This window comes from Chionomys nivalis, chromosome X (genome assembly GCF_950005125.1).
Source record: "Chionomys nivalis chromosome X, mChiNiv1.1, whole genome shotgun sequence".
NCBI lineage: Eukaryota > Metazoa > Chordata > Mammalia > Rodentia > Cricetidae > Chionomys > Chionomys nivalis.
In genome coordinates, this window is record NC_080112.1 from 37,783,255 (window position 1) to 37,803,555 (window position 20,301).

At 44.2% G+C, this 20,301-nt stretch overlaps 1 protein-coding gene across 1 annotated transcript; it reads left to right on the forward strand.

Moving 5' to 3' along the window:
- Window positions 1-964: 964 nt before the first annotated feature.
- On the forward strand, window positions 965-18,593 carry Usp11 (ubiquitin specific peptidase 11). The gene is made up of 21 exons (XM_057759681.1): window positions 965-1,162; window positions 8,803-8,912; window positions 9,087-9,217; window positions 9,380-9,497; window positions 9,880-10,025; window positions 10,163-10,224; window positions 10,340-10,445; window positions 10,834-11,007; window positions 11,094-11,252; window positions 11,586-11,810; window positions 11,921-12,004; window positions 12,097-12,191; window positions 13,616-13,822; window positions 15,769-15,818; window positions 16,003-16,281; window positions 16,362-16,432; window positions 16,672-16,784; window positions 17,045-17,194; window positions 17,283-17,398; window positions 17,584-17,672; window positions 17,915-18,593. The coding sequence occupies exons 1-21, from the start codon at window positions 1,011-1,013 to the stop codon at window positions 18,044-18,046; spliced, it is 2,769 nt and encodes a 922-aa protein (XP_057615664.1). The 5' UTR covers window positions 965-1,010; the 3' UTR covers window positions 18,047-18,593.
- Window positions 18,594-20,301: the final 1,708 nt, after the last annotated feature.

Below are 20,301 nucleotides of genomic sequence, written 5' to 3' on the forward strand. Positions count from 1 at the left end.
GAATCCACACTTTGGAGACTGATGCAGTTGGATCAAGGCAAATCAGATGCCAGCCTGGGCTTCATAGAATTGGAGGCAGTTCTGGGCAGTTTAGCAAAGGTCCTGTCCAAAAACAGACAGGCACACACGCGCACACACACACCCTAGTTCAGGAAGGCAAGCCTTCCAGTTGTGGGGCTCTCAGGAGCTGGTAAACTTTTTGAATTTGAGTTAAAAAAAATTAGAGCCAGGCAGTGATGGTACAGGCCTTTGATCCCAGCACTCAAGAGGCAGAGACAGAAGGAACTCTGTGAGTTTGAGGCCAGCCTGATCTAGAGAGCGAGTTCCAGGACAACCAGGAATATACAGAAACCCTATTTCGGAAAAACCTAAACAAACAAAAACAACGAAACTAAAAAAGTTAACTATTTTACTCTATGTATGGATGTTCCCCTGTATGCATGTATATGCAACTTGTGCATTCCTGCTGATCTCCTGGAATTGGTGTTTTGGATGATTGTGAGCCACCATGTGGGTACTGGGAATTAAAGAGCAACAAGTGTCCTTAACCGCTGAACCATCTCTCCAGCCCCTACATTTGGTTTTGATGGACAAGAAGGGTAGTGCAATAAAAGGTAATTCTACTTAGGCTAACAAAAATGCTGCTTTCACAATAGGGGGCTGCAGTCCTCAACAGAACAAGGGGCAGGAAGACTTGCTATAAGCATTCTTTGTGAGGCCCTAAACACACATCTTTGCTCACCTTGAAAACCTTTGGCTTCCACCTTCCATAAGACCTTTTGACCTAGTATTAGAATTACACAAGGCACTCGTGTCTTAGTTCCAGACTGGAGGGTTAACTCCTGGTCCACCACCCAATTTCTGCCTAATTGTGACGTTTCAAAGATGGCAGTAGCCCCCTGATTGTTGGGGGGCTCTGCTTCCGTTTCCGGGACAGAATCCGGAAGTGCCAGTTGAGGGTCCTCTTCCTATTTTCAGTTGCGTCGGCAGCTGGAGGAGAACGGTCGGTGATGGCGGCGGTCACAGAGGACTCAGCTGCAGCTGCCATCCCGGCCTCCGCTGAGGAGAGAGAGAGACAGCGTGAGGCAATGCCAGACCTGGACGAACAGTGGCGCCAAGTCGAGAATGGGCGAGAGCGTCCACTGCGAGCTGGCGAAAGCTGGTGAGGCTGGGCTTCAATGAAGCCTTGGCCAAGGGGACCGTGGGGGCGTTAATATCCGCGGGGTACTTAGAAGCCAAATTTCTGACGAAGAAGCGGTGCGAGGCGGGGAAGGGGCTGGGTGGGCAGGTGGGAGATAGGGGGCGTGGAGGTGCTAGTGAATGAATCCCAGCGTTTGGGGAAGAGGCGGGGGCCGAGAGGGGCAGTTGGCCGCCTGAGGACAAAATGGGGTTTGTTTGTGGCAGAGGCGGGGCGTGGAGGGAAAGGCCTCGGAGATAGGGGACGACTGCATCTTCTGGGGAGGGGGTGAGAGGGGACTGCGTCTCGGAACCTGGAGCTCAGAAAGGAGGCTGGCTCCGTCCTTAACTCGGGGGCGTGGCGTGTGTTACGAAACGTTGCGTCGGTAGCGAGGAACGGCCGACGAGTTCTTGAAGCGCCTGGGAACCAGACGAGCTTGGTGGCGTCAGCTGAAGAGCAACTGCATAGCCTATAGCTAGGGGCCGAGGGCGGAGGGGCGGTGCTTTGGGGAGGGTGCCCAGCTCCTGGGAACGAGGCTAAGGGCTGAGGTGGGGCGAACTGTGGTGAAGGAGGGCGGCGCCTAGGGCAGAAAATGGCGTCTGCAAAAGAGCAAAGATTGTGACGCGATAGTTTATATTTTTTAAAATTCATCGTAGCCAAGGTCTCCTTCCTAGGACAGGAAAAAGTGCAGGTGATTACAAAGGAAGGTTCTTTGAAAAAAATTCCTATTTAAGAAATTTTTGTAATCAGTAGAAAATGGTTATTTAAAAAGAATCCACAGCTTTGACAAATTGTTTTTACTGATTTTTTTTAAACTGCTAATCATTGCCTCAAAATTTACTGCTCCCGGGTTCTTATTTCTCTCCGAGTTGCGCCTCTTTTTGTAAACTGTGAAATTCATAAGACCTACAAATATTATAGTATAAAACATTTTTACATAAATTGATGGACATCCTGCTCAAAGAAATGGTTCGTACGCTTCAAAAATGGCAAGGTCCTGAAAGACATGCTGAAGAACGGTTCCAGATTGAAGGAATTAATACAGTTTAACAAGTCACAACTAAATACGACTTCTGATCCTCAGTTGGATCCTAGAACAAGGAAAAATAAATTATTTTTAAAAATCAGGGTTCTTTCTCATAATTTCTTTCACTGTAAATTTCATTGGGAAAAAAAATCGGTGAGATTTTACTTAGGCCAGTAGATAAAATATTGCTACTGATAATTGCTTATTTGTGATAATTGTAATGTGGTAATGAAAGAATATCCCTTGTTGGATGAAAAGTGCATCCTAAAAATTTAGGGATAAGGAACCATGGTGTAAGCAACATCAAATGATTGAAAAACTAGCCTATGTAAAAATGCATATTAGAGGGAGAAGATTATGGAAATATATGTCATAGAATGCAAAGTTTAGTTAGACAAGAGGAACAAATTCAAGAAACCCATGTACAAAATGGTGATAATAATAAATAGCAACCTAGTCTATACTTGAAAATTGCTTAATAGATTTTACATGTTCTTAACCCCAAAAAAACTGTGACACAATTGCTATGTTAAGTAGCTTGTTTTAGTGTTTTCAATGTATAGATCAACACATCATGCTGTATACCACAAATGCACATATTTTTGTCTATTTTAAGATAAATAAAAATAACCCAAAAATGATATGGGAAAAATAAGAATAGAGCAAATGGATAAAGTGTGTTAGATTTGGGGAATCTAAGGGCATACAGAGGAGTCTTTGTATTATTTTGCCCCCTCTTTTTTGGAGGCAGAGTCTCAGGGAACTCACTATGTCTACCAGGCTGGTCTTAAACTCAGAAATATGGCTGAAATTACAGGCATGCTCCATTATGCCTGGCTGCTGCTGCTGCTACTGCTTCTTATTCTTATTATGATTTCTGTTTTCAATGAGTTTATTTCAAAGAAAAAAATTGCAAAGTTTTATGTGTGGATTCATCACCCATGTGAAGATGCATAACATTACATTAAAAAAAATCCTGTGCTCCTCTCTCTGCTTCATGAGAAACTGTTACCCTAAATTTTGCATTAAAGGGCTCTTTTCACATGTTTCATTATCATAAGATTTTCCACCATTCATATTTATATGTATATATATATAATTTATATATATATGTGTGTATATATATATACACACACACACACATAGAATGTTTATAAAATAGACTGGATGCATACCATGAGCCCTTATATGACATGATAAATGGTTATCTGTATGATGTAATTTGAGACATTAACCTTGATCTGTTGACTACAGCTCTGTCTGCCAGGTTTCTCAAATGTTAAGATGCTGTTCTCTTAAGCAGTGATTTTTTAAAATACATATTTAAATATATATGTATATATCATGTCCATCTGTTACCCAGGATGTCTAACAGCTTCCTGTCTCATGCATAAATGGTAAAATCCTGAGTGGCTTGCAAAACTTGGAGGCTTCCATTCTACTTCCATTCTAACTTTTTTCTCTAATCTCTCTGATTACCAGCCCACCAGCCCCTCCCTCTCAGGGCCATCCATATTAAACTGTTGCTGTTCTTTACATTTTAAGGCCTTTTCTAGGTTTTCCCACTTTACAGAGGTCCTAAATAACAGTGCCAGTGAAATGTGTATGCATGATTGAGGAGATAAATTACAGTTCCAAAATGAAGGATATAATGATTTTATGCCATTATATCGTAGTTCTCCAAAAAGAAATAGCCTCAATCCATTCTGAAAATAAACAGTAAGCAGACTGTTTTCTGTAGCTCATTTGGAGATGTCCAAAAGGTCCTCAAAGCTTTGATTCATGTCTTGTCTTCTTTGCTAATGGCCTTTTAAATTACCCTGCCAGTAGTGGATCTTCTTTGGAGTGAGGAAAATGTTTTGGAACTAAGTAGAGGTGGTGGGTACACAATATTGTGAATGTACTAAATGTTAATGAATTGTTCGTTTTAAAATGAGTTTTTATGTTAATTTCACGTCATTAAAAAAATTACCACACCAGTGTTGGTTGAGTATTAAAGCCAATTTATTTCTCCTGTTGGAATTGTTACAAATATGTCTTGCCAAGCTTTTGATGCTTATCTAAATTAGGTAAGAGCAAAGTATCTCAATGTTTTATTTATATATATATTTGCTGCCCTAGTTGGGAAATACGTATTTATAAAGCATTTAAACTCAAGGATTAGCTCCAAATTGTGCATCTGTGTCAGTATTATCTACATCTCCCATCCTTGCTTGGTTCTATAGCATATTTAAACAAGTGCAGTTAGTTAATTTGGTTGTCTTAACTGATTAAACGTCTTAGATGCATTTATTTGGGGGTGGGGCACACCATGTGATTTTGCTGAGGAGTTCAGAGAACTGAATCAGTTACCGCCTTCTACTGTGTAGGTCCTGGGGGATCAAATTCAGGTCAGCAGGCTTGGTGGCAAGCACCTGAACCATCTTACCTGCCTTCTACCTTATTCTTTGATACAGGGCTTCTGGTTGAACCCGGAAGCCTGTTTCAGCTAGACTGGCCAACAAACCTGTCTCTACTCCCTTGCCCCAAGTGCTGAGATTACCACCATGCCAGACTTTTTGCTCAGTTTTTACATAGATAACTGAGGATCTGAACACAGCAAACCACTTGACCCAGCCCTAAAGGTTTTGAGACCACATTTAAATCTCCAAAAAGATAAGTTCCTAAGAAAGTTTAGTTCTTAGGACAATGATTTATCTACACATTTGAATGAAGGACAGTTGAGAAACCCTGGGCAGAAGTGTACAGGGCACAGACAACTTCCTAACAGTAAGCAACTATGAGTTCTTTTTTGTTTGTTTTCTGTTTTTCGAGACAGGGATTCTCTATGTAGCCTTGGCAGTCCTGGAACTCGATCTGTAGACCAGACTGGTCTTGAACTCAAATACGCCTGCCTCTGCTTCCCGAGTGCTGGGATCAGGGGTGTGCGCCACCTCCACCAGGCCTGACTGGAGTTACTAAGTAAAGGAAGAAAGGTAGCTGAGAGGTGCACAGTACATGAGGAGAAACCAGTTTCATAGGACATTAAGAAAGGTTTTTGAAGTAGTATGAGTTTTGAAGTAGTAGTAAGTACATGAGCAACTGTACTTAACTGGGGAAGATAAACTTTGTTCTTTTGAGGGCTCAGGCTGGCCACAGACTAGTGACAGTTCTTTGATAGCCTCCAAAGTTCAGTTTTTTTGATGTGCCATTTAAAAAATATTAAATAGGAAGAACTGGGAATGCTGGCACATGCTTGTAGGCCCTTTTTTATCCCAGCATTAAGGAGGCAGAGGCAGGGGAATCAGAAAGTCAGGGTCAACGTAGGCTACATAAGACCTTGTTCTTAAAAAGAAGTTGGAAAAATGAAAGTTATTGCAAAATTTCAAATTAAAACTTGCCAGTGGTTGGGAGGAGGCAGAATTCTTTAATAAAAAAAAAATTGCCAGTGGTGTGGTAGCTCCTGCTTTACTGCCGACACCATGAAAGAAAAGGCAGGCCTGGTCTGCAAAGTGAGTTCCAGGTCATACATTGAGTTTCTGTCTCAAAAAAATGAATCAATATGAATATATATATATATATATATTCTTATTGTCCTTTGTGTTATCTCCCAGAAATAATTTAGGCATAAAAGAATGTTTTCGGTAAGTTTGGGAAGACAGGTAAGCAGTACTTAAGAGATGTAGGTAAGGTAGTTCATGAGTGATTTTAGTATTCAAGAGGCTGAAGCAGGAGGATTGCCACAAGTTTGAGGCCAGCCTGGGAAGAATATTTAGGAAACAAGATGAGCATGGTAAAACATCTGAAATCCGGGCATTTGGGAAGCTAAAGCAGAGGGCCATGAGTTTCAGGCTATCCAGGGCAACATAATGAGCTCTAGTCCAACTGGAGCTATAAAGTAAAACCATGTCTCAAAAATGTTACAATCAAGATGAGAAGTCTAGTTAGTTTTATAAGAACATAGTGGTAAAGATTACTAGGTCGCCATCCTCCTTATATAGTTCAAGGTCACCCTGGGCTACATAAAACCCTGTCTCAACACCAAAAATAAGATGAATTAAGAGAGGCTCCAAAACCACAGAGAAACCCTGTCTCGAAAAACCAAAAAAAAAAAAAAGAAAAAGAAAATGACTATAGTAATTTTATACGAAAGACCCAAATCTTAATCATCTTTTTTTTTTTTTTTTTTTTTTTTTTTTTTGGTTTTTCGAGACAGGGTTTCTCTGTGGTTTTGGAGTCTGTCCTGGAACTAGCTCTTATAGACCAGGCTGGTCTCGAACTCACAGAGATCCGCCTGCCTCTGCCTCCCGAGTGCTGGGATTAAAGGCGTGCGCCACCATCGCCCGGCTTAATCATCTTTTGATATGTTGGCCATAGGATAATAGGCAGTAAAGAGCTTACTAGTAAACTTATTTAAATAAATTTGATAGAGCAATGTTATATTTATTATCTGTAACTTTTTATATTGTGCAGGATGGTGGTGATAGGAGTAATGAAAGAATTCACCAAGATTGCCAGGCAGTGGTGGCACACGCCTTTAATCCCAGTGTTTGGGAGACAGAGGCAGGTGGATCTCTGTGAGTTCGAGGCCAGGTTGGTCTACAAAATGAGTTCTAGGACAGCCAGGACTGTTACACAAAGAAACCCTTAAAAAAAAATTCACCAAGATGGAAAAAGGCACAAGTAGAGAACTTTTTATGTAAGAGGCAGCTTTCACTGAGGCAGGAGTGTTGTGTGCAGGCAATGGAACTTTTGTAGCTGGAGCTTAAGGTAGAGTTAACTCTTTCTGATCAGGTAACAGTCATCAGTGGCCTTGCTTTGATCCCATCCTTCCCTGGGTCAATGACTACCTTGTTCTGAGGATATCTGACCCAGAGTGGTGTCTACATTTGTTTTTCCTGTTTTTTTTTTTTTTTTCCCGAGACAGGGTTTCTCTGTAGTTTTGGAGCCTGTCCTGGAACTAGCTCTTGTAGACCAGGCTGGTCTCAAACTCACAGAGATCCACCTGCCTCTGCCTCCCAAGTGCTGGGATTAAAGGCGTGCGCCACCACCGCCCGGCATTTTTCCTGTTTTTATGAGATTAAATTTTATGCTAGCCCTGGCTGGGCCCACATTTAAAGAAGTTTTCCTGCTCCAAAGCCACAGAGAAACCCTGTCTCGAAAAACCAAAAAAAAAAAAAAAAAAAAAAAAGAAGTTTTCCTGCATCCCAAGTGTTTACCTGGCTAGTTAGGTCTAGTTAGGTGTGTGTGTGTGTGTGTGTGTGTGTGTGTGTGTGTGTGTGTGAGAAAGAGAGAGAGAGAGAGAGAGAGAGAGAGAGAGAGAGAGAGAGAGAGTTCAATTTAAGACCTATTGTATGCTAGGTAAGTAGTCTACCACTAAACTATATCCCCAATCCTAAAGTAACTGAAGTTTTGCTACAGGGTGATTTTAATGTTAAGTTTTCTTTTAAAATCTGTTTTTTAAGGTGAGGGGCTAGATAGATGGTTCCGTGGTTAAAAAGATTTACTGCTCTTGCAGAGGAGCCAACTTCAATTCCCAATACTGAAATCAGGGTGTTCACAATTGCTTGTAACTCTAGCTCCAAGGAAGATCTGAAGCCTTTGACCTCTGTGAGCACTTACATTCGTGTGCACATTTCTACCCACAGACACATAGAGATACACAGAATTAGAAATGAAATCTTGTTTTTATTTACTTTTTTAAGTAATTTATTTAACTTTATTTTATGTGCATTAGTGTGAAGGTGTCAGATCCCCTGGAACTGGAGTTATAGACAGTTGTGAGCTGTCATGTGGATGCTGGGAATCAAACCTGGGTCCTCTGGAAGAGCAGCCAGTGCTCTTAACCACTAAGCCATCTCTCTCCAGCCCCTAACATCTTGTTTTTAAAGTTGAGCAGGGCCTTCCTTTGCATTGAAAATACTAAATTAACTTTACTTCATAAGTGAACCTCATAACCTGACTGTAAAGGCCAGTAAAGCTGGAAGGAGGAATGACAGTGTATGCGCTGATAGGCTGAATGATAAGATTTGTGGCCTGAGCTAGCTCCTAGGTGGGAATGTGTATTTTTCTGGAACAAGTAATATGGCATGGTCTGGGGAGTAGAGAGGGTAATGTAGAGTCAAAAAACAGAAATGCAGAAATTCAAAGTCAGGTGTGATTCATGTTTATAATCTTAGCATGGAAGCTGAGGCAACAAGTTTACTGCCAACCAGTACTGTGTAGTGAAACCCTGTCTCAGATTCAAACTAAATTCATAACATAGCTGCACATGGGGGCTATGTACACACCTTCTTAATTCCAGCATTTGGGAAGCTGAGGCAGAAGGATCCGCAGAGCTTAAGGCCAACTTAAGCTACATATATAGTATGTTCCAGGCCTGTCTGGATGGCACAAGACCTCGTTAGGAAAAAGAGGGGAATGAATGAAAAAAATTGAGTAATCTAATATCCAAATATGCATTTCACAGAATAAATTTTGCTTTTTACTTATTTTTTAAATGCTGCTGAAAACTTTCTTCTTGAATTATAGTGGATTGGTGGTTAATTCTGCAAGTGATGAGAAGTTGTATAGCTAGCTCCTAAATAATCATATGACACCTTTGCTGTCTGGGTTCCAGGTTCCTTGTGGAGCAACGTTGGTATAAACAGTGGGAGGTGTACGTGAAGGAAGGGGACCAGGATGCTGACACCTTTCCTGGCTGTATCAACAATGCTGGACTCTTCGAAGGTACCAAGCTTCTGCCTCTCCCCCGTCAACCTTGCCCTGGAGTTCTGATCCTCTCTGTTCCCACAAGTAACCATACTCCCATTCTCTAAGCTTAGTCATTTGTGGGGTGGCCAGAGTTAACAGTTCCTTTCTTAATCCATGCCCTTTCTTGTCCACACCCCCTACTCCCTGCAGATCAGATAAGCTGGCACCTCAGGGAGGGACTGCTAGAAGGAGAGGATTATGTGCTGCTCCCAGCGACTGCTTGGAATTACCTGGTCAGCTGGTATGGTCTAGAAGATGGCCAGCCACCTATTGAGCGCAAGGTATATGGGTGGGGCAGATACTAGGGGCATATGTTAGATTTCTATGGAAACTGAGGAGGAGGAAGAGCATGTAGGGCTGGGGTAGGTCCAGAGGTGTGTGTACCTGTATTCCCCTGTCAGTTGGGTAGGTTTATGGGTGTTGGTGCTCCTCTGCCTTCACAGGTTATAGAACTTCCTGGCATACGAAAGGTGGAATTATACCCAATAGAGCTGCTGCTTGTCCAGCACAGTGATATGGAAACAGCTCTCACCATTCAGTTCAGCCATACTGATTCTCTGGGTGAGTCTCAGGGCCTCTGGGATAAATTCCTGTTTTTAATCTTGAGTCACATCTCAATGACCTGAGGATGTGTGGGGATCAAGTTACAGCATCTTGAGAAGACACCAGTCAAACTGTGGAGGACAAAAGTGGTGGTGGCCAAATTGAGCACAGACACTGGGTGTCTACTAGAGTCCAGAGAGGATGAGCTGTATTTCAGTTGTTTGAGTGGGGTGCAAAAGAGTTATGAGTGTGTTAAGTGTGTGAGTCACTCATTTGGAGATTGATTTGAGGACACAGATATTGGCTAAGTAAACAAAGTCTGAAAATGAGCTAAAGCTATCAAAGAAGTCAGTATTCTGGGATCCCAGAATATATGGTCTTGTTCCATCACCCTCCACAGACCTAGTCTTGCAAACAGCTCGGGAGCAATTTCTGGTGGAGCCTCAGGAAGATACACGCCTCTGGATCAAGAACTCAGAGGGCTCTTTGGATCGATTGTGCAACACACAGATCACACTGCTTGATGCCTCCCTTGAGTCTGGGCAGGTAACACTGGAGAGGGTTTCTCTGCACAGCTAACCTGGTGGACAGATTCCTGGCAGTAGTCAGGTCAGGGAAGGGCAGGTTGTGCTTTAGGCCTTTCATTAATGGTTTTCTTTTTCCTTTCTCTACTTCTAACCTAGTTGGTCATCATGGAGACCCGAAACAAAGATGGCACTTGGCCCAGCGCACAGCTGTGTGGCATGTGAGCCCTTGGGGTGTCGTGTAGAGTTGGGGTACCCCATAGTAGGCATACAGAACCTATGAATACAGAGCACCCACCCGTAGTAGGCTCTTAGCTCACAGGGTTTCTCATTCAGTCCCAGGAACAACATGCCGGAAGAGGATGAAGACTTCCAGGGCCAGCCGGGCATCTGTGGCCTTACCAATCTGGGCAACACATGCTTCATGAACTCGGCCCTACAGGTTGGGCCATTAGAGCTATGTCTGGCACAGCTGCAGGGATTAGGTATTGGGGACAGAGCTAGGGGATGGAGGGGGATGATGATTTCAGCACAAGGGGTCAGGTTGAAAGCCAAGGCTCCACAAATCTGATCTGGTGTGCCCACATTTTCTCCTGAAGTATCAACACCTTCTCCCTCTACTTGCTCCCCATTCTCCCTTCTTTCCTTTGGCACTACCATTTTCCTCCTCCAGAGATACTGACATCTTTCCCTGATCCTTTTACTGCATCCCCACTGCCAACCCTTCTCCTTCTCTCTCCCATTTCCCTCTCCTTCCTCCTTCCTTTCCTTTTCTCACTTGGGCCACCTCACCTCTCCTCTACCTCTTTCACTGGGCCCTACTACCACAGTGCCTCAGCAATGTGCCACAGCTTACGGAGTACTTTCTCAACAACCGCTACCTGGAGGAACTCAACTTCCGGAACCCTCTGGGCATGAAGGGTGAGCTTGCTGAGGCCTATGCTGATCTGGTAAAGCAGACTTGGTCTGGCTACCACCGCTCCATTGTGCCGAATGTGTTCAAGGTGTGACTCAACCCCATGGGCTCCCACCTTCCTTTCTCTTGCTTCTCCTAACTCCTGCTTACTCTACTACCCGACTGTCCCCTCAGAACAAGGTTGGCCATTTTGCATCCCAGTTTCTGGGCTACCAGCAGCATGACTCACAGGAACTACTGTCATTCCTCCTGGATGGACTGCATGAGGACCTCAATCGAGTCAAAACGAAAGAATATGTTGAGCTATGCAATGGTGCTGGGCGACCGGATTTGGTAGGCTACCCATTAAAGCTGCATGACCACTGCCTTGGGAATTCTCTGGTTTCCCTGGTTTACCTAACACCTTACCATTTCCTCAGTTTCCCTACCTTGACCTTTACTCCAGCCTTTGTCATAGCACCATGCCTGTTCCCATACCTACCTCAGAGTAACCCCAATTAGGCTCCTGTCCTTCATAAATCCCAGCTCTGACAGTAAACATAGATTCCAGATAGACCTAGCTGTCCTTCTGCCACTAGACTTCAATAGATCCTTTCCCTAAAACCCCTATGAATCCACCCCCAACTTTTCCTTCTACTCCTAACCCACTGTGACACTTGTCAACAGGAAGTAGCACAGGAAGCCTGGCAAAACCACAAACGACGAAATGATTCTGTGATTGTGGACACTTTCCATGGCCTCTTCAAGTCCACTCTGGTGTGCCCTGATTGTGGCAATGTGTCTGTGACCTTTGACCCCTTCTGCTACCTCAGCGTCCCACTGCCTGTCTGTCCCAGGAGGGTCTTGGAGGTCTTCTTCGTCCCCATGGATCCCCGCCGCAAGCCAGAGCAGGTGAGGGGGGTATGGGAACACAATGAGGGATATGAAGTCAGAATTTGATTGCTTTCCTCAAGGTTTTCTGCATTAACCTACCTCTTCTGTGGATGTTATTTCTCCCTCAGCACCGGGTTGTGGTCCCCAAGAAAGGCAATATTTCAGATCTATGTGTGGCCCTGTCCACACATACAAGTGTTGCACCAGACAAGGTAAGACTTTGCAGAGGGAGGTTGGGTAGGTGGTTTTAAAGGAAAAAGGGCCTTGCATACTGACTGTTCCCATGTTCCTGTCCTATTCCCAGATGATAGTAGCTGATGTCTTCAGTCACCGATTCTATAAGCTCTACCAACTGGAGGATCCTCTGAGTAGCATCTTGGATCGTGATGATATCTTTGTGTGAGTGAAAAGACTAAGGGGAGTGAAAAAAGGAAGCTCCGCCTACCTTTTGTTTTGCCTTGCTGGGGAGTGGAACCCAGAACTCAAGAGCATATTAGACAAGTACTCTTAATACGTGAACTACACTTACAGTCCAATATATGCAAAAGTAAATAAATATGGAGAGAGAGAGCCAGAGCCAGAGAGATGGTCTCCCTATGTAACCCTAGCTGACCTGGAAAATGTAGACCAGACTGTCCTCAAATTTAGAGATCCATCTGCCTCTGCCTCCCAGGTGCTGGGATTAAAGGTGTGTACCACTGTGTCCAGCAATATGCTCCTTTTAAAATGTATCCATTCTTTATTTTGTAGGTGCTGGAATTAGAACCCAAGCCCCCTGCATGCTAGGCAAGTGCGCTACCACTGAACTAGGCTTTGTTTCCCACAATTTTAAAACTTTGGGCAACTAAAAACTAAACAGTACTTTGTGAATAGAAATTTTCTTTGTAGCCTGGTGGTGGTGGTGGCACACGCCTTTAATCGCAGCATACTGGAAGCAGAGGTAGGTGGATGTCTGTGAGTTCGAGGCCAGCCTGGTCTACAGAGTGAGTTCCAGGACAGGCTCCAAGGCTACACAGAGAAACTCTGTCTCGAAAAACCAGATAGATAGATAGATAGATAGATAGATAGATAGATAGATAGATAGATAGATAGATAGAAAGAAAAAAAAGAAGAGAACTTTTCTTTGTAAATGAAAGTGTTTTCTACAGGAAAAATGTTTTAATCCTTGTTTATTAACCCCCTTAGTATTTCTGTTACCAAAACTCTTCCTAAAACAGTATATAGAAAAAGCGCTATGGAAGTCATCTGGTAGTTCATAAAGTGCCATATTTCACAGATTTTTAGACCCTTTAAATATTTTGGGAAAAGGCTAGACAGCTAACTCAATGGTTAAGGGCACTGGCTGGTCTTCCAGGGACTCAGGTTCAATTCCCAGCACCCACATGGAGACTTACAACTATCTGGAAGTCCAGTCTCGGGATCTAATGCCCTCTTTTAGCTTCTGCAGTCACCAGGAACACATTTGATACACAGATATATATACATACATGCAGAACACCCATACACTCAAAACAGTAATTTAGGTGAGGCAGGCAAGATGGCTCTGGGTAAAAACACTTCCACAAGCCTGAAAACCTGAACCTGTGATGGAAGGAGGGAACTGACTCCTGCAAGATGTATTCTGACCTCCACATGTTTCTTGGTATGTGTATACCCATACTTAAACACACATACTAATAATAAATGAAAAAAGCCTACACTTTTTTGGACTGAAGTGAATGAATGGAGCAACTGGAGGGCAAAATCAGGGATTCTTTTTTGGGATTCCTTAGTCAAGAATAAACTAATGACTGCCTACCTCCCTACCCCCACCACATACACAGATATGAGGTGACCGGTCGGATTGAGCCTGTTGAGGGTTCAAGAGATGATATTGTGGTTCCTGTTTACCTGCGAGAACGTACTCCATCCCGAGACTACAACAACTCCTACTATGGTCTGATACTTTTTGGGCACCCTCTCCTGGTGTCCGTGCCCCGGGACCGGTTCTCCTGGGAGGGCCTATATAACATCCTCATGTATCGGCTTTCGTAAGTACCGCTACTTTACTAAGGTTAGGGGAGGTGGATTTGAGTGAGGAGACCAAGGTCAACACTCTGACTTGGCTTCTGAGTTTGGCACATCCAAATGACAGTTCAAATTGAACATAGCAATAGAACTTCCAGGACTTTTTCCTTTTCTAGACCTCTGCCTCCTCTAGTGCTTCTCTTTGGTACTGGGAATATAGAGGGGAACAAGGCAAAGTAGGGACAATTTCATTTTGTATGTAATTGTCTCTACAGAGAGACTTGAAAGTAGTTTTACTGGTAGTTTATTCTTGTATCTAAAATCCAGTCCTTACCATGGAAGGCAAGTATTATATGAATTAATTTCTCCTTCATTCTGATTCAAAAATTCATCCTTGTCAGGCGGTGACACCTTTAATCCCAGCACTTGGGAGGGAGAGGCAGGTGGATCTCTGTGAGTTCGAAGCCAGCCAGATCTACAGAGCAAGTTCTAGAACAAGGAGAGCCAAGCTTATTACACAGAGAAACCCTGTCTCAAGAAATCAAAAAAAAAAAAAGTTCATCCTAAGGCATCTCTGAGGTCAATTCAAATTCATAACTAATTGTATATTTGTTTACCAGTGACTTTAGATTTAAACTCCATACTCCAGTACATGAATAGCTATACGTAGGCCACTACTGGCATCCTTAACTTCTTCATGCATTTATGTTACTACTTTACTATTTTCCAGGTATGGTGGTGCATGCCTACGATCCCTGCTACTTGGGCAGCTGTGGTAGAATCATATGGCTAGTTTGTATAATTTACTAAAACTGTCTCAAAGCTGAATGATGGTGGCACACACAGGTGGCAGGCAGATCTCTGAGATTAAGGTCGACCTGGTCTACAGAACAAGTTCCAGGACAGCCAGGGCTGTTACACAGAGAAACCCTGTCTCAAAGAACCAAACAAAAACATTCTATCTCAAAATAAAATTTTTTTCAGATAAGGGTTGGGAATGTAGCTCAGTATTGAAACATTAGCTTAGCATTCCTTTTTTTTTCCCCTGAGACAGGGTTTCTCTGTAGCTTTGGTGCCTGTCCTGGAACTAGCTCTTGTAGACCAGACTGGCCTCAAACTCACATTGATTCCCCTGCCTCTGCCTCCTGAGTGCTGGGATTAAAGGTGTGCACCATCACCGCCTGGCTCCTTCCTAGATCTTAAGAATGCTAAACTAGGCCAGAGCTAGTTCTTTTTTTTTTTTTTTTTAAAGGTTTTTCCAAGACAGGATTTCTATGTAGTTTTGGAGCTTGCCCTGGAACTAGCGCTTGTAGACAAGGCTGGTCTTGAACTCACAGAGATCCACCTGCCTCTACCTCCCGAGTGCTAGGGTTAAAAGACGCATACCACCACCTCCCAGCTAGAGCTAGTTCTAGGACAGGCGCTAAAGCTACATAGAAAAACCCTGTCTCAGGGACTGGAGAGATGGTTCGGTGGTTAAGGGCACTGGCTGCTCTTCCAGAGGACCTGAGTTCAATTCCCAGCACCCACATGGCAGCTCACAACTGTCTGTAACCCCAGTTTCAGGGGATCTGACACCTTTACACCAATGCACATAAAATAGTTATTTTTTTAAAAACCCTGTCTCAAAAAACAAAACAACAACAACAAAACAAGCTGGGCGGTGGTGGCGCACGCCTTTAATCAGGCAGGCGGATCTCTGTGAGTTTGAGGCCAGCCTGGTCTACAAGAGCTAGTTCCAGGACAGATTTCAAAGCTACAGAGAAACCCTGTTTCGAAAAACCAAAAAAACAACAAACAAACAAAAAAACAAAACAAAACAAAACAAAAAACTAGGAAGGAAGGGAAGAAAGAAACCTGCTTATGTGTAAGTTACCACTGACTTTTCTACCATACTCAAGTAAAACTTTGGGATGACCCACCATCCTTGTGCCCCTTGCCTTGGGAAATCTTCTCTGCTCTGTTACAGACGATACGTGACCAAACCCACTTCAGATGAGGATGATGGGGATGAAAAAGGTGAGGCCCCAGGAAGTGAGAAAGGAGAGAGGCCCAATAAGAGTGTGTGTATCTTACTTAGTATGGGTAAGGGGTTGAGGAGAAGTAGGTTTGGGAAATATGTAAGACCCTACAGGGTTCCTTAGGATATGTATCAAAGCCCAGTTCCATGGAGTGCCCACCCCTGATGTCCTTCTCATTCTAGGTGATGAGGATGATGATGATGGCAATGAAGATAGCAGCAGTGATGAAGAAAAAGAGGAAATGCCTGGCCCTTCCACTACCAATAGTGTCCAAGAAACAGAGCAGGAACAGGCTGGACCCAGCTCTGGGGTCACTAGGAGGTGCCCATTCCTCTTAGACAACAACAGCCTTAACCCATCTCAGTGGCCCCCAAGGCGACGGCATAAGCAACTGTTTACCCTGCAAACGGTGAACTCCAATGGAACCAGTGACCGGAACACCTCCCCTGAGGAAGTTCAAAGTATGTCATTTGGCTAGGGTTGCAGATAGCAGAAGAATCTACTAGCAACAGGAGCATAACCATCTTCTCTGCACCCCTAGCCCAGCCATACATTGCCATGGATTGGGAACCAGAGATGAAAAGGCGTTACTATGATGAAGTGGAAGCTGAGGTAAATGGAAATGGGACCCTAGGGATGGGAGACCCTTGCAGCTCAACATCAACCCTTTATACACCCTCCCCCTAACTTCAGCTAGGAATAGAACCAAGATATTTGGGTCCAGGACTGACCTGGTCTTGAACCCTGCACACTTCTGGGAGTGCCATGATTCATGGTCTATGATTCACACTGCCCTATTTTTCTTGACCTTCCTCATGCCTGAGCCTCTGGACATTAACTCTCCTCCCCAGGGCTATGTGAAACACGACTGTGTGGGATATATGCTGAAGAAAAGTCCAGTGCAGCTGCAGGAGTGTATCAAACTCTTTACCACCGTGGAAACACTTGAGAAGGAGAACCCTTGGTAAGGGCCTGGCATGGTCAGAAGAGAGTTCATGAGTGGTACCAGCTCACAAACAAGAACAATTGAGAGTACCAGGCACACAGAAAGTCAGAGAACCTTTACAAAATAAAAGAAGCAATCCATGTCTGCAGTCTTTTAGTGAAGCTGTCTGAGAGGGAGGCAGAATGAATGAGAATGAATCTCTGTAGACCAGATGGTGCACATGAAGAGCACACAAGGCAGGTGCTCATGTTCATTCCTGACTTGGGTTCTATTTGTAGGTACTGCTCCTCCTGTAAGCAGCACCAGCTGGCCACCAAGAAGCTGGACCTCTGGATGCTGCCTGAAGTTCTCATTATCCACCTGAAGCGGTTTTCCTTTTCCAAATTATCTCGGGAGAAGCTGGACACCCTGGTGCAGTTTCCTATCCGGTCAGGACCCTTGGAGTGAATGGCTGTCTATGGGAAATGGGAAGGTACAGGTGGAGCCCACCCATAGTTACTATCTTCTCATCCACAGGGATCTGGATTTTTCTGAGTTTGTCATCAAACCAAAGAATGACTCTGCTCCAGACCTGTACAAATACGATCTCATCGCAGTTTCCAACCATTATGGTGGCATGCGTGATGGACACTGTATGTGCCAGTCTGTGGGCAGGAACATGTCCTGGGGGGTCTAAACTAGGGCTCAGGATGTACCCAGTGTGTGACTATGTATATGGGCCAGAGACAAAATTATCAAGGCAGGGGGAGCATAAAAGTAGATGTGGACACCCCAGAGAGCCAGAAAGGTGGTATGGATGGCTTTTTGTTTATTTCAGATACAACATTTGCCTGCAACAAGGACAGTGGCCAGTGGCACTACTTTGATGACAGTAGTGTCTCACCTGTGAATGAGAATCAGATTGAGGTATAGCTTCTGCATCCCCACTTGCCCCCCCCCCCCCTTTAGGTTTTTCAAGACAGGGTTTCTCTGTAGCTTTGGAGCATTTCCTGGAACGAGCTCTTGTAGACCAGGCTGGCCTTGAACTCACAGAGATCCAACTGCCTCTGCCTCCTAAGTGCTGGAATTAAAGGAGTACTGCCCAGCCTTGCCCCCTTTTCTATTACTACTTTCTGACTTCTAAACCGACCCATGTCCTCTTCCTGCAGTCCAAGGCAGCCTATGTCTTGTTCTACCAACGCCAAGATGTGGCTCGTCGCCAGTCCCAGACTGTCTCATCTGGCATCCCGACGTCTGCCTCTGGTTCGACACCCAACTCTGAAGTCATGGATGTTAACTAAGGGGTCCTGGAACTACCACAGATAAGGAAGCCCCTTCAACACCCCCTTATGTCTACCCCTCCGCTTACCTGTGTTCATTGTCCCCCAAGCATTGCAGGCTTAGTCCGTGGCTACTGTTTTCTTGTACCGCTGTATTTACTCTCTCAGAAGAGGCCCTGTGCCCCTGGCAGTGTGCTCCTGCCCGTGTGTGCCTGTACAGCAGTGACTTTCCTCTTAGTCTTATTTATGTTACCCCTTCCCATCTTTTCCTCACCCCAAAGTGTTCTTAGTGGCTGATAATGGGGGTTCACATGAACACAGAGTGTATTTTCTTATTGACACCATATACCTTCTGCTGTGTGTTAAATATACATAAAAAACTCCAGTCTGTCCCATGCTTAGCAGTGTTATTTTTCTTCTTCCCTATGTAATTACCACATACTAGTCATAGGTCTTTGTTCCGTGTACTTATTGAAGATCAGGTGTGGTATGTGGTTGATGCTGTTTTGAGTAGGTGTGTTGTTTTTGAGACAGGTACAGAAGTAAAGGAATGGCTTTGGTTCTGTCAGCTTATCGGTGTATCTGTATGTTTGTCTAGATTTTTGAGCTGAAGATCTTTTGAGGGATCTGAGATACTGAGGACACGAAGTGACAGGCATAGCTGCAGGCAAACAACATTGGGAGCTTAAAGATACTCACCCAACCACCACTCAGGTCCTCTGAGAAGATCCTGTCCTCAGAGGAACTATGAAGCTAATACACCTGAGCCACATCAGCCAGCTGTTTCCATTATCTTATCTCTGTCCCACCACAACCCCCACCAGGAACTTGCCCTCCTATCTCCTCAGAGAAGTGGGATTATTTGCCAAAGGACACGACTGAATACTCAAAAGATAGAATGCTACTCAAAGGAACCAACCATCACCTCTGGGAACAGCTGTGGGTGGAATAGACAGGATCAATGTGTGGCATCTGAATATAAAGAAGCTACTTAGCCCTAGTGAGGGAGGGAGTACTGATTAATGGCACCCAAAGGGCTATTCCCACTAAGGTTGTAGTGGTCTGGCAAAAAAGTAAAGGATACAACTCAGGAACAGTGAAATGGAAGACATGTATAGGGTGAGATATGAGGAGTGGGCACCTTCCAGCCCCTTTATATATATGCTCACTGACCAGAAGCTCTCTAAGCCTAATATAAGGGTGCTTATAGAAATTCCATTACACAGGTAAGTAGACACAACTGCTTAAATCACTGGCTATTGGTAATTAACTTAATCTCCAGCCCCTCTCCCCTACCTATGGTGGTGAGGTTGAAAGCCTAGGGGTGGGCGAGGGAGTGTTGAAACAATCTCATATACCCCAGACTAACTTCAAACTCATTATGTACCTAAGGATGATTTTGAACTGTTCTTCCTGCTGGGGTGTGGTCATATACCACGATGCTAGTCCTAAAGTTCTAGCTTTCTAATCACTAAGTTATTTCCTACAGCAATGTGCCCCTATTCTAAAGCTATCCAGGGATTCACTAAGGTCCTCCTCATCACTATAAATTCAAGTACGCCTGAAAGGGTTTTAATGAACAATGGGTGCCGCGCCAGCACGGCAACTGTCATTCTTCTGAGAGAGGGACGTCAGGATTAACACGCAACACAACTTCAGGTTCTGTAGACAAGCCCTTTATTCCACTTTCTCACAAGTATATATGGCCCTCAGCAGGAGAGGCCAAACCAGTAAAAGCAGGAAGCTCATCACCGTAACTCAATGGCTTAGGGGTGAACATCCTTAGAAACATTGCTGAAAACAACAGATTGTTCCTGTTTTTGTTCCTGTTTTCAACCAACCGCAAGAGTGCAAAACAGATCAAGTGGGGGTGCAAAGGCCTGTCCTTTAGGGACCCAACAAATGGGCTCCTCCCACACTGTCACTAAGGAAAAGGAAAGAAAGGAATAAAATGTACACATTGGGCATGGTAACATATACCTGGAATCCCAGAGTTTTAACTCTAAACCAGAATCAAAGAACAAGAATATTTATATATCATTATTTTGCAATAATGTTCTCTGCTTTGTTGACGGAGGCTGCTCGTTCATTTCCCGACTGCCTTGTCTTTACCTTCCAAATATTGAGATTACTGCTGCAGCCAGTGTAGGCTGGATGCCAAGACTGGCGGGGGGGGGGGCGGGGGGTAGGGGGAGTGGGGTGGTGGTGGTGGTGCTGGGATTGACACAGGGAGGCTTCTTTTCAGGTGGAAGAACAGCAACCTTTATTTTGCCCAG

What these genes read in the sequence shown, in the direction of transcription:
- Usp11 (XM_057759681.1), top strand. Translation starts at nt 1,011, where the DNA reads ATGGCGGCGGTCACAGAGGACTCAGCTGCAGCTGCCATCCCGGCCTCC. An exon ending in AGCGCACAGCTGTGTGGCAT is followed by an intron (nt 10,225 to 10,339) that starts GTGAGCCCTTGG and finishes TTTCTCATTCAG; the next exon opens with TCCCAGGAACAACATGCCGG. An exon ending in CTCCCCTGAGGAAGTTCAAA is followed by an intron (nt 16,282 to 16,361) that starts GTATGTCATTTG and finishes CTGCACCCCTAG; the next exon opens with CCCAGCCATACATTGCCATG.